We start from the raw sequence: 14,422 nt of genomic DNA on the forward strand, positions 1-14,422 counted from the left end.
AGTCCGAAGTGAGTGCTTTTAGTGGATTTTGTAAATCGCTTGCATGTTTTAATTTTTTCATTTTTGGAAGATACAGTTCTACATTTGTAATGGAGGCAGGGCATGCAAAGATGTTGACCAATCAGAACTGTTGCCGTGTTTTAAAGCTGTACTATGGGAAAAACTGAGCGTTTCAGACAGAGGGCTAAACACAGGGTAGAAAAGGTCATGTAATACTACATTATGACTATTTTTGTGAAAGAAAACTTTACTAACATAATAAGTGGACCCAAGGAATAAAGTAAAATAAAATACAAATCCATGACATGACCCTTTAAGAAACCATGCAGAAAGGCGCCATAAACCTGATCTCAAAGTGTGGTTACATTTTTAAAGATGGGCCACTTCTATTAAAATGAATGGGAGACATTGGAACGCTCAACCAAGGAGCTCTGTGTGCCCAACGGTCAATGGATGTAGAAAGGAAGTCCCATCTTACAGTTAAAAGAGCCAATCACCTTTTAGATACAGACATCACCTGTCAATCAACTCTAGAACGTGCATGCGCATTAGCTATACAAGCCGGGAAAATTGCGTTTCTTAGCGTATAATGAGGTACAGAATCACAATTTATGATACCAGTATTGTCAGATGTTATTGCTGATTTGAAATATGTTCTTTGATCGTAATCTTGACCAACCATTTTTGAGATTTTGGTCTTTCTCCATTCACATAGGTAGGAGCTGCACTGGCCAACTGGAAATAAGTCTCCCGAGAGCGTTTCAAAGATGGCGGACAGTGGACTGACTTGCTAGAAAGACTTTGGCGTATAATTTCAATGTACTGACATAACGTAAACCCTTTTACTTATGAATAACTAGCATAGAAATGTTTATGAATCCATTAAGGTTTATAGAATATTGAATTCATGGAATTATTATGTTGATTTTATAGTTTTTATAATACATTAGACTAATTAAATATCTTTAATGCCGTCACATTTAATGCAGTTAGCACATTTAGAAACTTCACACTATACTGTATCATTTTGTTCTATGTAATTACTAAAGATTGATCGGAACAATTGTGACAGCACACTCACAAAGTGTAACATGTTAATGCTTCTTAGTAAGATTGGCGATGTTTCACTTATATTTCATATACTTGAGGTTCGATAATAATTAAATTCAGCCATACAAAGAAAGCAAATGACTTAACTTCCCATCTGGATGGGACTCTTGGACAAAGTTGCTCCATCTTTCACAGTTAAATGAGAGTTCTGATGTGGGATTTTGTTTGAGTATTGAACTCGCTCACGTGCAGTGGTACCCGCTGCAAGGTTCTGGAAATTTCTGTTCCGACCAGTAATTAGAGGATTTATAAGGATTTGTACAATTTAAAGCATTTTAGATGCTGTCAATACATTGATATTGTACATTTCAGTGTCTCTCAAAACATACAAAAATGTATGTGAAAATGTTACATATAAATTCTAATGAGGTCACCCTGACAAAACCATTAGTAGACACAATTACGATTCCAAAAGATGTTCAGAGATAATATGACATGAACATATTATTGTGTAACAGCACAAATTTAAGGCTCACAATCACAGTAATAAACCTGAAAATGTATGTCATATCAGTTTAAATGTCATATCATGCCAAACTTTTAAAATTCCTTAGAAATTACAGATGTCATCCATGCAACAATCAATTGGGTTTAGCAGAGAATGGCACAGAGTTCATTAGAAAGAACATTACATTTATTTTTTGGTTTTCTGCTCAAAGTAGATGGTTATGGCAAATGCCTTTCCTTACCTCCATCCTGAGAGCTCAGCACATTTAGAGCAAATAGCATAGCATTGGAGAAGGTGGTGGCCTCCTCTTTGCTGGCAAAGTTCAGCCCATAAACTTGCCGTGCATCACGCCACTGATGGAAAGTTGGTGTGGCCTGGTTATATTTCAGACCTTTCACAATGGAGTAGTTTATAACGACCTGGAAGAAGCGCACAGTGGTGACATGGAGTTAAATATCAGCTGCATCTGTGAAATTGTTCCTGTATAAACAAAATGCGCTTCAAGGGAAGACCTTTCTTTGCCATTAATATGCGCGAAACGTAATCATTAGGGCTGGGAAATGTAACTTGTTAATTTCAACAATGTTTTTTGTTTTTTTGTTTAATGCGTTTAAAAAAATGTATGCAGTATCCTTTTTTTTTTTTTTTTACTTCCTGAAACTTCACGCCATATGAAAAAGGAGCAGTGCACGCTTATTCATTTTGAGCGACGCATGTCCCGAGCATAATAAACACAGGAGCGGATTTACTGTATGTAGAATGGAAACTTCACCCGCAAGCGGTAAACCAGCGTGCGAGAGATAGGGGCAAGCTGCCGTATCTCTTTGCATCGGCCGAAAACGCTCACTCGCTTTCATCTGAACCACTGTTAAATGCGAAACCTCCCGAGAAAGACCCAGCACGTGCACAACAGAGACTGAGAAGGACCTGGCCATTCAGCAAGCTGCAGACAGGTATGCTAATAGAGACTGAGCACAAGCCAGAGAAAATAATAGTTTTGAGATTATAAACTTCAGCAAATTAAACTAATTGTAATTACAACATGTCCACTGATTTTATGGCATGTATACATACAGTATACTTGTATCAAAGATTAATACCTGTAAAAATGTGTCTAATTAACGCTATACACAAAAAATAAAAAAATAAAAAAGTAAAATAAAAACATTTTAACATTTACATATTTAAATAATTAAAATAAATGATGACTAACCAATTTCTAACAAGTTCTTTGAGATAAAGTATAAAGTAAATATATTAATTAATGTTTGTTGTGATTTTTAAATGTTTGTTATAATGTATCATGTACCATAATAGTGTTTTTTTTCTTTAGCTGTAAGAGCAAAACAATACAAGTACTGTATGTATCCATGTACCTCTACTGACCTGTTTCAATGGCGTCACTTTTCCCCACAGCCGCCATTTTTGTGACCATGAGCGGGAGGAAACAATGGTGTTGAATGGAAAAACACCCAAAAAACGATATCAAGAAAAATATAAAAAATACAATTCATACAGGTCTGACGACAGCAAAAATATTGCCAAATTGAACTTTTGCAGACATTTAAAGATATTTTATCCATGAACCATCAACGAATGCCGGCGATTCTGATGTATGACCAGTGAGTAACCACACGCACCGTAAACATCTCTCATTCAGAAGTTACAAATGTTTCTCTGTTGATTAATGGTCTGATTTAGTCACAGTACTTATTTTTTATTTTTTTATTTTTTCCCCTTTTTCTCCCAATTTGGAAAGCCCAATTCCCAATGTGCTCTAAGTCCTCGTGGTGGCGTAGTGACTCGCCTCAATCCGGGTGGCGGAGGATGAATCTCAGCTGCCTCCGCATCTGAGACTGTCAACTCGTGCATCTTTTCACATGGCTTGTTGAACGCGTTACTGCAGAGATATAGTGTGTGTGGAGGCTTCACACCATCCACTGCGGCATCCGCGCCAAACTCACCACGTGCCCCACCGAGAGCGAACCACATTATAGCAATCACGAGGAGGTTACCCCGTGTGACTCTACACTCCCTAGCAACCAGGACAATTTGGTTGCTAAGGAGACCGGCTGGAGTCATTCAGCACACCCTGGGATTCAAACTTGCAAACTGCAGGGGTGGTAGCCAGTGTCTTTACCACTGAGCTACCCAGGCCCCCATGATTTAGTCACAGTATTAAAAAACGTCTGTGATGATCCCGTTTGTATGAATGTAAGAGCTTCTTTTAACTCCTGAAGAAAGGTTTTGTCACATCTCACAGTGCAGCAAAATGAAGGTATTTGAAATATTGTTCACAAACATGGTGGGGCAGTCATACAGTGACATCACATGAAACAAGTCAATAGCAGTTTACCCCACTAAAGTTTACTTCTGTGTTTCAAAACCCAGAACTCTGAAAAAGGTTTTATTCAATGGCTTGTCCCAAGTGATCAAGTAATTTTTCCTAATTGAAAATGACATTTTTGCTGTCACACCATGGTTGCAAAGACCCCAAATATTCACAAACACCATCCCTAAATGTGGTGAAGACAGCAGGTTACATGGAATTTGATGCTCATCATGTCAAATTTCTAAATAAAACAGAATAGAAGTCCCATTTTAGCCAGTTAATCGATGAAACCACGTCCAAATATTTTGAGCCCTATTAAGGAATTGTCATGTCTCGTTCAAGAAACAAAAGCACACACTTTTTACATCACACTTTGCATGGTAAGATCTTATCACACAGTCTATTATCTGTCTTGCTGCGCTCTCATGTTCGTTTCTCACCTGCTGGTCCTGCAGTTTGACTCCCACAACGCGAAAGCTGTTGCTGACAGTGTTGTGATAGATGTTGATGCGGCTGAAGCCCTGCTGGCCCGGTTTGACTGGCACCCATTTTTTGCTGGTGTCATCATAGATCATCACCGAGGCTCGGGCTTGACATATACTCTGTTCACTGTGAGGAACAAACCAAGAAGAACATTTGTTAAAGTTGTTTTTCAATTTTAAAATATTTTCTCCTATCCCAGCTAAATATGCAGAGACAATAATAAGCAATAAAGGTTGATTCCCCAAAAAGTGTAAATTAGACTCTGAAAAATTAAAACTTGCTCTGTTTGCTTGAGCATCTCACCAAGCCTGAAATAGCAACATTTGCACAACCAATGGCATACGTTTAAAGGCGGGGCTTTCTGTTTGTTTAACCAAACGAGGGGAGTTTTCGGGAAAACTTGTTTGAAAACCATTATTTTTGTGTGCCTGTGTGGTGATGCTAGTGTCACAGAAATTACACATTTCAGCTTTAACAAATCACTATGAACAACAATGACCACAATTAGTTGCGAGATAAGACATCAAATATACAAAAGTCACATTCAAAGTGTCACTTAGCAACAACTTAAAAAGAGTATATTTCAAAGAAATTATTCTGCAACAATTTCTCTGTACTTGTGCATAAATATTTAGCTGTGCATATTCAATGAAAGAGATTATCATTGTCCACAAGATTAGATACAACCCCTGTCAACTAGTTATGACTTATTAATATCAGATTATGTAGAAGTCCTTAAAAATACTGTTTATACCGAGGGCACAGGGACACCCAAACCATGACAAACCCTCGAAAAATGCCTTTCATATTTTCTGTGGTATTATGGCTGAGTAATTTCCCCATAGATTTTTTTGAAGACACTGAGCTGGGGGTGAGTTTGTTGTCTGTTCTGACTGTATAGTGCATTAGGCAACTAACCAGTGAGGCAGGAATGCAGCAGTGTTTACTACTTTATATGAGACCATGGTTTAATTAAAGACATGAGCTTCTCTACTACTTTAAATAGAAATGTTTGTTGACAGGCTGTGCAATTAACATAAAGAGAGTAGGAGGTATTTACTGTATGACCAGAAGCTATCTACCTCGCAATTTTTGCTCATTAGTGCCATAAATGTGTGACAAGAAAGAAAGAAAGGAAAAAGCTGGAAAAGTCCTGTAGATCCACGCTTTTATCCATCTGCTCCAACATTTAATCACACAAACCGTTTGTTGTGTCTAAAAAAATACCGCCAAATGATGTCGGTGAAATCTCTTTATACTCTCATATGCATAAAAAAAGCTGGCTTGACAACAACATTTCATGTTCAAATATGATGTTTTCAAGCCTTACAACATCTCAATAACTTGAGTTATAATGTACTGTAGATATTCAATTAAATGGATTTTTTGGGTTCACCCAAAAATGAAAATTTTACTCAACCTTATGTTGTTTAAAACCTGTATGACTTTCTTTTTTGTGTAGAACAATATGTAAGTCTCAGAAACCATTCATTTTTCCATACAATGACAGCGAATGGTGACTGGGGCTGTCATTCTGCCAAATTATTCCTTTTGTGATACAGAGAATATAAAGCCATTCAGGTTTGGAACAACATGGGGTGAGTAAATGATGACAGAATTTTCATTTTTGGGTGGAATATTCCTTTATATTGTGGCTGTGGGTGGCTATTCAAACAAAACATATCAGTTTCCAGCCAATGTTTTAACTTGAGCAAGGCAAATTTCTACCCTGACTCCAACACCCCAAAACACACCACCAGACCCATCTCCCACAGAACCACCCAAATCCAGCCACACAATCTCCTTACATCCAGCTGTATTTCTGAGAAAGCAGCTGCAGATGCCCAAAGAAGGTCGTTCTAACAAACAAAACACTAAAACAGCCATTTGGAACAATTCAGCTCCATTAGATCAGTGGATGAACGTAAGACAGTTTAAATCAAACTTACCCATTTTTTGACATTATGCCGAAATTGTAAATTCAGACAGTGAACTGAGGTAAAGCAGTGTATAAATGGACCATTGGACCAAATGTTGAAAACTGAAAAGTGATTAAGGGGGCTGGATTACCAAAACGAGAGAACCCATCATTGAAGCCCAAACAGGAATTAATGAGAAATGAAAGAAGTGTCACAGTTTTTTGCAAGGATCTGTTTGTTCAAACTCTGCTCGTTTAAACACATCTGTAAATCTACAAATGTTTGACATTCAAAATGTGCTTTTCAGTATGTCTAGCATTTTTGATGATATAATGTTACTCTTTAGGTTGATATAGCATATTTGCACTCTGTGCAATTTTCATGCTTTCACAACTGCATTTTCTGTCTTTCACTACTCTCAGTTCTTCATTCTTGTGTGTCATCCTTGCCTTACGACAGAGCCTATTTCTGGAATCCATATGGGGTTAGAAGGTTGCACGGCAGGCGGGTTCCCTGTCCTCTTGGTTTCATTTCTCTCTCCAGAGCAAGTCTGAAATAAAAGTATACAGTCTCTCCTCCACTGATGCTTGGTCATATATTAAAACCTGACAGCTCTTTGCTTAAACATCCCATATTTTTAGACACCAGGCTGTCTCGGTTTACTATTCTAAAAACACATCGCGCAATGCCTCTCTCTCTCTCTATTACAATTTATGTATAAAAACATGGGAAAACTTGCATATATTGTCTCGTTACTGTTTATATTGAAATGTATAGAGAATAATTATTATCAAATGGAATCAGTATGCCAAGGCTTTCCAACTAAATCTTCTAAAGGGTCACCCGATGAGACCAACATGTCTTGTAATAGAAAGCTATAAATATAAGAGAGTGGCATTTAGAACTTTGAATGCTTTATAGTTTGTCCCAGAACTAAAGAGAACAGTAAAAACTGAGCAGAGTTTTGATGTTCAGTGAATGAAACCACAGAAAGTACAAAAGTGCTCTAGAAAAAAGTATGTTTAGAACAATATTCATCATGCTTATTTGTTTACATTCTGTAAACCATACCAAAACTACAATAGTGTTAAACAAAATGGTAATAACTGAACTTCACAGTTTAAAGGCACAGAATTTTATGGAACATTAAAGGAAAATTCTGGTTTTGATACATATGAAGCTCTAAATATCCCTCAGTTGGTAAATAAACACATGATCCAGTTATATACAGTAATGCACTTACAATGGACACCTAGCAGGCAAGTGGCCCAGAGGGTTAAAGATCAGAAAAGTGAAGTTTGGATTTTTGTTCAAAGACTTACATGAATTAAGTTTGAAAAAAAAAAATAATAATAATAAAAAAAAAATCATTTGCATTTGATCAATATTTTCACTTTGCAGTTGTCCACACAGAGTGCATCTGCTCATGTGCCCAACAGGCGTGTGGCTGAAAGAAGGATACACCAAGAGTCGAATCCAATATATCTGAGCTCCTCCTCACTAATGCTTTTACTCCATAAGCACCACTCTGGGACAGAGTTATCCTGGGCCTTCAAGTCATGACCCCATTAGCTGAATGCTCTCTAATGTACATGGGTGCGTGTAAACGTGTGTAGCTGTCAGAGTGTGTTTGTGTGTATGTGTGTGAAGCTGAGGGCTACAAGAGTCTGACCTTGTAAGGACAATACAAGATCGACATGGGAGTTCTGTTAAATTGTTAAACTGTTAAACCTGTAGAATTTATATCTAGTGATAGGCACAATAACCTAAATTAAAAGATATCATCAGTAACCATTAGGGCAGTCAATGTTATTTACATGTTATTTAGTTATTTAAAAAAAAAAAAAAATAAGGTTAAAAAATGTATTTACACATTCCTCCAACCCGTAGGCCAATATAAACTTCGTAAAAGGGATTATTTCTCCTTGAATTGCTCCACAATTGGAGCAATTCAAGCTTTATGTAACACTTCATTGCAAAGCATTGTTTTTGTGATTATGCAGTCAGCCCAGCCACAGCTGTTACACACCATTGATCACACTGCCCCCAGAGGCCAAAGCTGGAAGTGCTATTGAACGAATGAGCATGTGCGAGGTTCTGTTTCCAGGTTAAATGTCCACAAAGGTGCCAAAAGCGAGTTGTATTTTAAGTTGTAAATGATGTAATACAGTCAGCAAGAATGCATATTTTAACTATACCTACTAACCCAAACCCCAACCCTAAACCCAACCGTCACTGGAGTAAAAATATAATTTTTCTGGGAAAATGCATCCTTCGAATCGCTTTCACCATTGTTTTTCCAAACACAATTACTTCCTGGTTTCCAAGGGACCAGAACCTGCGCTTTGGAGGTAGCTCAGTAGCACCACAGGGAATGGTAAGCACATTTATATAGATTCAAAAGTGCTTGTTAGTGATTTGGCAGAATGGGGTAATTTTCAGTGAACATAAACAACATGTAGCAACATGTAGATTTCCAGTGTGATCCCGTTGGCTGTTACTACAGGCAATGTGCCTTGCCAAACCACACTAACCAACAGCTGTGGCAATGGCAAAAAACGCCCGTCTGATGCATGTGTAAAAATAGAGCATACGGTATGTGAATGGCCCTCTCAGTCTACATCGAACAGATTAACAAACTTGATCGAAAAATATATGTGGATGGCTGTAGTCTGTAGGCCAGTGATAGCCTACTGATTAAGTATATGGAAATAGAACAAACAATATATTGACTTCTAAAGCCACTTTTTGTAATGTCTATTCAAAGCTTTATTCATCTTCTTATCTTCATTTGGGGGTTTTTCTCAGCAAATATTGATATATGTGATTATTTGTTCATTAATTTGATTAATCGGCATATTGTGTAATTAATTTAACAAAAATTTAAATGATTGACAGCCCTAGTAAAATGTTTTCTGATGACAAGGGTTTACCATAGGAAAGATCACAGATCGGGAGAGATGAATCTTGCTAAGCAATGTCATGGTCACAGCTATTGTTGCATGACAGATGGATATGACTGGGTCTGCTGAACACACTGGAATAGGCCAGACTTCACTGTTTGTCAATTACATTGTACACTCTTGCATAATATGTATTATTTGCCTTTCATTATGGAATTGCTTCATGGGCTCTAGACTACTGTACACGCCTGTGCAAGTTTAATCTGATCACGTTTAGTTATACGTGACAATGTAAGTGCATCTACTAATTGAAAATGCATAGCACTGCTGCACTGCACTGGATGGTAAGAAGTTTCAAACTCTGAATATACTAGTGGTCAATCGATATATCGCAAAGGCCGATAAATCAGACGATATTCTGAATTTTTTCATTATCGGCATCGGCCGATAAATTTTCCCATTTAGCCGAATTGTTTCTTGAGGGCGCTGAGAATCGGCTGCTTGCATGTGAAGCGACTGACACATGTAAACGACCAGTCACGTTTTGTTGTTACGTGCCATCCTGTTACTCCAAAAATAGGCCGGTGTGCAACACATTCTCATTTAAACGGTCCACATATCAGAGCCGCGGCAGACACGGTTGTTTCATTCTCCCTCTCTCTCCTCAACAGATCCCTGTCACTTTTAACTTTCTTTTCTAATGATAAAAGGCAAATATCAATAAAACTTCTATTATATACCATATGCAAATATGCAAATATCTTGTTTAAACAAATGTAATTCGTGAAGTGTTTTCTTCCCATCAAGCACTAATATCTAATATCTTCCTCTGAAGCGCATATTCTATCAGCCAGAATCAAAACTTCAGGATCATGACGGTCACTCCGTGACAATCCAAGCAGGTGATCCAGGCAGTTTAAACTGTCAGGATATTGCTTCTCGCGCTTGATCTGCACAAGCGCGTGAATGCAACTTCAAGTAAAAGTGCTTCATGTGGTGTGCTATCAGTAAATGTCTTATTCACTATGCACTGTATGTACAGTTGGTTTGATTCTGTATTTTTTGGGTAAATGCGATTGTTAATACGCATATGCCATCCATGGTTGCTGGACTACTGTGTGTACTCTTATTTCCTTCTTCCTAACATATTAACAATTTCTTCATGGGCAATTATTTATTAAAATTTGATGACTAAACAGAAATCAGAAGAAACTGCTATACTATTTAAAATACAATATTATTTTTTAGATTCTTTTTTACTAAGTTAAAATTTTGTGTAAAGTTGAGTAAATATAATGCTAAATAAGATTTTATTCTCTTTTTTTTCTTTCTTTTTTCTTTTTTTTTTTTTAGCAATTTTATGTTTTTGTTATTTACTATATTAAATTGTTTGATATGTCGCCATTGTATCAGCCTATCGGCCACCCTGCTCTCTGGATATCGGCATCAGCCATTAAAAACCCCGTATCGGTCGATCACATCCATAAAAAGAAAATTGCTCAAATGAAATGTAAGAAAACACGGCATTGTTTCTCATTAAAAAAACTAAGATGCTATGAAAACACATCCCGAGGAGAAAAAAGAAAAAAGATAGACACAGCCAAGACTGTTTGAGCTCCTTATAGTGATAAATGAGAGAGAGAGAAGCTGTTTTCAGAGTATCACTTGATAAGCCGTCATAATTAATAAAAGCTGTGAAAAGCCTTGTATTTCCCACTTGGCTTCTACCAGCATCACACCCTGAGTGAACCTAGTCCCCACACACCAAAACTCCCTCCCAATACAGATTAATTTTGTCTCAGAGCAAATATTTTGTCTCAGCTCAAGGCCAAACACAAGGCCCTACTCTGCTTATGTCTGGTCACAAGATCTTCACTGTCTCTTTTGCAAAAAATAAAATAAAAAATCCATACTTATAATACCATACTAACTGTCTATTCAATATCAATTGTTGTGTTCTGGTTTATCTCATCAGGAAGTCTTTAATGCTAATAAACAGAAGTGTAATCACCTAAACACATCGGGAAGAATTCACTAAAACTGTTGCGCCACATTTGTACAAGGCACTTCAGCACCAAAACTGGCATCTTATTCACTAACCGCCAACAATCCAGTTATTTGTGCTGGTATAGAGTATTTGCATAATTAAATTCAAGTCACTCAGTGCATTTACTGTACATACACAGTTATAATCGAGCTACAGCAAATTTTTTAAAAGACAAAAAATTTTTTTAGTCTGACTGACAGTGAACTTTTAAAGCGCATGTTCTATAAACAAACTGACTGCATGAAGTTATAACTGGGCTTATTTGTAAAATTGCAGCACACTTTCAGCATTTTAAAGAGCCCATTCAGGTGCCTGGATTGCCAGGTTGCGGTAGTCTGCTGCATGTGCCATAACAAAACACTCAAAACCAATCCCGAATATCAGGAATTGTGGCATGCAAATTGCATTCAACAGTTTTTTGTACTTGTTTGTGGCAATATGTGACTTGCATGATTTCTTTACTGAATGGGCTGCTAAAACAACACAGACAGTACATGCAAATAAATGGCTCTATCAGCAGGCACCAGGGTCAGAAATTAATGGGGGCTTGGACAAAAATGTCACTAAAAGCGAGAAAAAAAAAAAAAAAAAAAAAAAAACAAGCACCCCAAATTCAAAATGTAGGGGCAAAAAATGCCCCATGATAAGTTCCCTCTTTTTTATGTTCTTTATTATTATTATTATTATTATTTTGGTATATTTCCTAATATTTAATTCTAAGCCTAATACAAATCACAAAATATGAGTTAATTTAAATGTATTGGCAACAGCCTTATTGAATTAATTAGTAATTTATTTTAATTATTTAAATTTAAGTATTTTACATAAAAAAGATTACTCCATTGCTTTTTTCTAATGTCCTATAAGGGTTAAATGCCCTATAAAATCAGATCCCAGGGGCAAATATTGCAGCATTATAAAAAGTTAATTCCTGACACTTCCAGGCACAATTCATTCTGGATGAATTCCCTTATAACATTTGCTGTGAGATCTTCATGGATGAGAGATATGTTACACTGAGACTCAACAGGAGCTCACTCAAAATTACAGCTGGGTTATTTTTGGCATGTAGCAAGCGTGCCCTGAAAATGTCTGTAAATCAAGTAAAATATGGAAGTCCCCTCTTATTAGAATGTAGGAAGATAAAGCTGAATTAAATTAGAGTTTTAAGGGAATGGGGAGGCATTTTTTAGCTTGTAACCCAGTTTTGGGAAGGGTGGGAACCAAGCTAAATCTCTGGCTAAACACATCCAACTCACAGTGAGCTCCGTGGGCCTGAGCTGGATTACAGGCCGACTTCCAGGAAGGTCTGTATATTCCAGGCCACAATCTAAATGAATGAGGATTTACCATTTCCTGCAATAAAGGAATCTCAGCAAAGAGTAAGTAAATGAAAGGCAATACTACCTCAGAGCACTGAGGACTATCAAAATAAGCAGCTAGGAATAGAAATAGAAATTTAATTAGTCTCTTCTATTTCTCACAGTACAAAGTGGTAGCCTGCAAAACTTTCAGACCAAACTATACTGTACTTGCTGAAAAAAAATAAAAAATAAAAAAAAATAGCAGGCACACTTTATCAGTCAACCATGATTTTTAATCAAAAAATGTTTTTACAGTGTGATTAAATGTGACTATTAAGACTCTTTTGACTATACAATAACATGGCAGCCATGAAAGATTTCAATTAGACTGTGAGATCACAAGTCACACTATTAACAACCACCGCATGACCTGACCGGTTTCAGCACATGCTATCTCAGTCATGCCGATTACTTCCAATTCATGCCAACTGACAGAACAGATAATAAGTAGTGGGTGTGTGGTTTCGATACATTTTTCTAGTGTAAATATTACAATATTAATTCTGTGTTCATGGTTTAAAGATTGCAAAAACTGTTTTTCACATTATCCATCAAATTATAAAAAAAACTATAAGTATGAATAAGTAAGGGATAATCCACAGCTAGTTGTGCGTTAAATGATTTTAAATGCACAATGTGGAGGCAAAGAACCACCCGACGCGAAGTAGTTACAGCTGTCATAAATTTTTGGCAGCGCAAATTTTGACTGGAAGAACAATGGCTAGTGGCTATAGGCGGCACTTCAGCACATAACATACACAATACATTACAGTTTAAATCATCTTGCATCGCCTTGCCGGACAGCGAAAGATGCGTTTAGTAATAGGTCCCGATTTCAATCTCCGTGCAAAACCAGCTGAATTCCATTATATTAGTTATGCTGATGAAAGTGGTTAGGAAATGTTTTCAATTGCTATAGCTCACTCTGCTTGCTCTGTATTGTTATATTGCTATGGTTACAAACAGCGCATTAAAATAGAACGGTGATTAAAACTGACCGGAACTACCTATGCATTCAACAGTTTGAACTGCAAGCATTCCAGACAATCAGAATCGAGTATTAGAACAGACCATGGTATAAATAAAGTATATAATATGATATAACAATATAGTAATATAATATAATATAATATAATATAATAATCCTTTTGTAAATATTATTGATGGGCCATAATGATAATAATTTATTGCAAATAACACCCTGAATGTAATTCATTCAGTGACATTTGCAAAACAATGGCAGAACCAACCATGTGACCACCCGCCACAAATGAAAATGTGTGTCAGATCCTAAGCAAAGCACTTAACTTCAATGTTGTATGTCGAATTTACCTTCCCCCAAAATCCACACCCATACACAGAAACTGGCCTCAATGATAGAAAGCAGTGCTGATAGCCATAATGGTCTTTTTGCCTCTGGATTAATGTGCTTAAGTGCTTAGCTAAATGATTCAGCCACAGAGAGGGGCTGCAAGGTTTATAATGCTAGATTTATTCAAAATGTTCACTGTGGCATTATCTGTCATTCTCTAAGCTCTGCATTTTCCAAAAAGCCTTCATTCAACCATTGTCAAAAATATATTCACTCAGTGTAATCTTGCTTATGTCGGGAGACAAAACATATGGAATTTTGAGACAAAAATAAAACCTATACATGTCATGTAAGGTTTTGATGGAGAGGAAGATAACGTCTAAAGGATTTTTTTCATATCACTCTGTGAAAAGTTTAATAATATGGCAGTACTGCGAGCTGATGCATATCTTGCGTTCTACTGCAAGAAGAACCACAGAAACACTCACCATATCTTTTCAAGAG

The 14,422-nt window shown here is 36.8% G+C and overlaps 1 protein-coding gene across 4 annotated transcripts in view; it reads right to left on the reverse strand.

Moving 5' to 3' along the window:
* Positions 1-14,422, reverse strand: part of LOC127410884 (ena/VASP-like protein) — a 58,867-nt gene that overhangs the window by 20,855 nt on the left and 23,590 nt on the right. For 3 of the 4 annotated variants that reach the window (XM_051646117.1, XM_051646115.1, XM_051646114.1), the window contains exons 2-3: positions 4,331-4,499; positions 1,800-1,977 (exon numbers count right to left, since the gene is read on the reverse strand). In XM_051646117.1, coding sequence (XP_051502077.1) covers positions 1,800-1,977; positions 4,331-4,499 — 347 coding nt within the window. Of the gene's footprint in view, positions 1-1,799; positions 1,978-4,330; positions 4,500-6,322; positions 6,423-14,422 lie in introns of those variants that run through there. The other variant, XM_051646116.1, reaches the window with a different exon arrangement.

Source organism: Myxocyprinus asiaticus, chromosome 20, assembly GCF_019703515.2.
Source record: "Myxocyprinus asiaticus isolate MX2 ecotype Aquarium Trade chromosome 20, UBuf_Myxa_2, whole genome shotgun sequence".
Lineage (NCBI taxonomy): Eukaryota > Metazoa > Chordata > Actinopteri > Cypriniformes > Catostomidae > Myxocyprinus > Myxocyprinus asiaticus.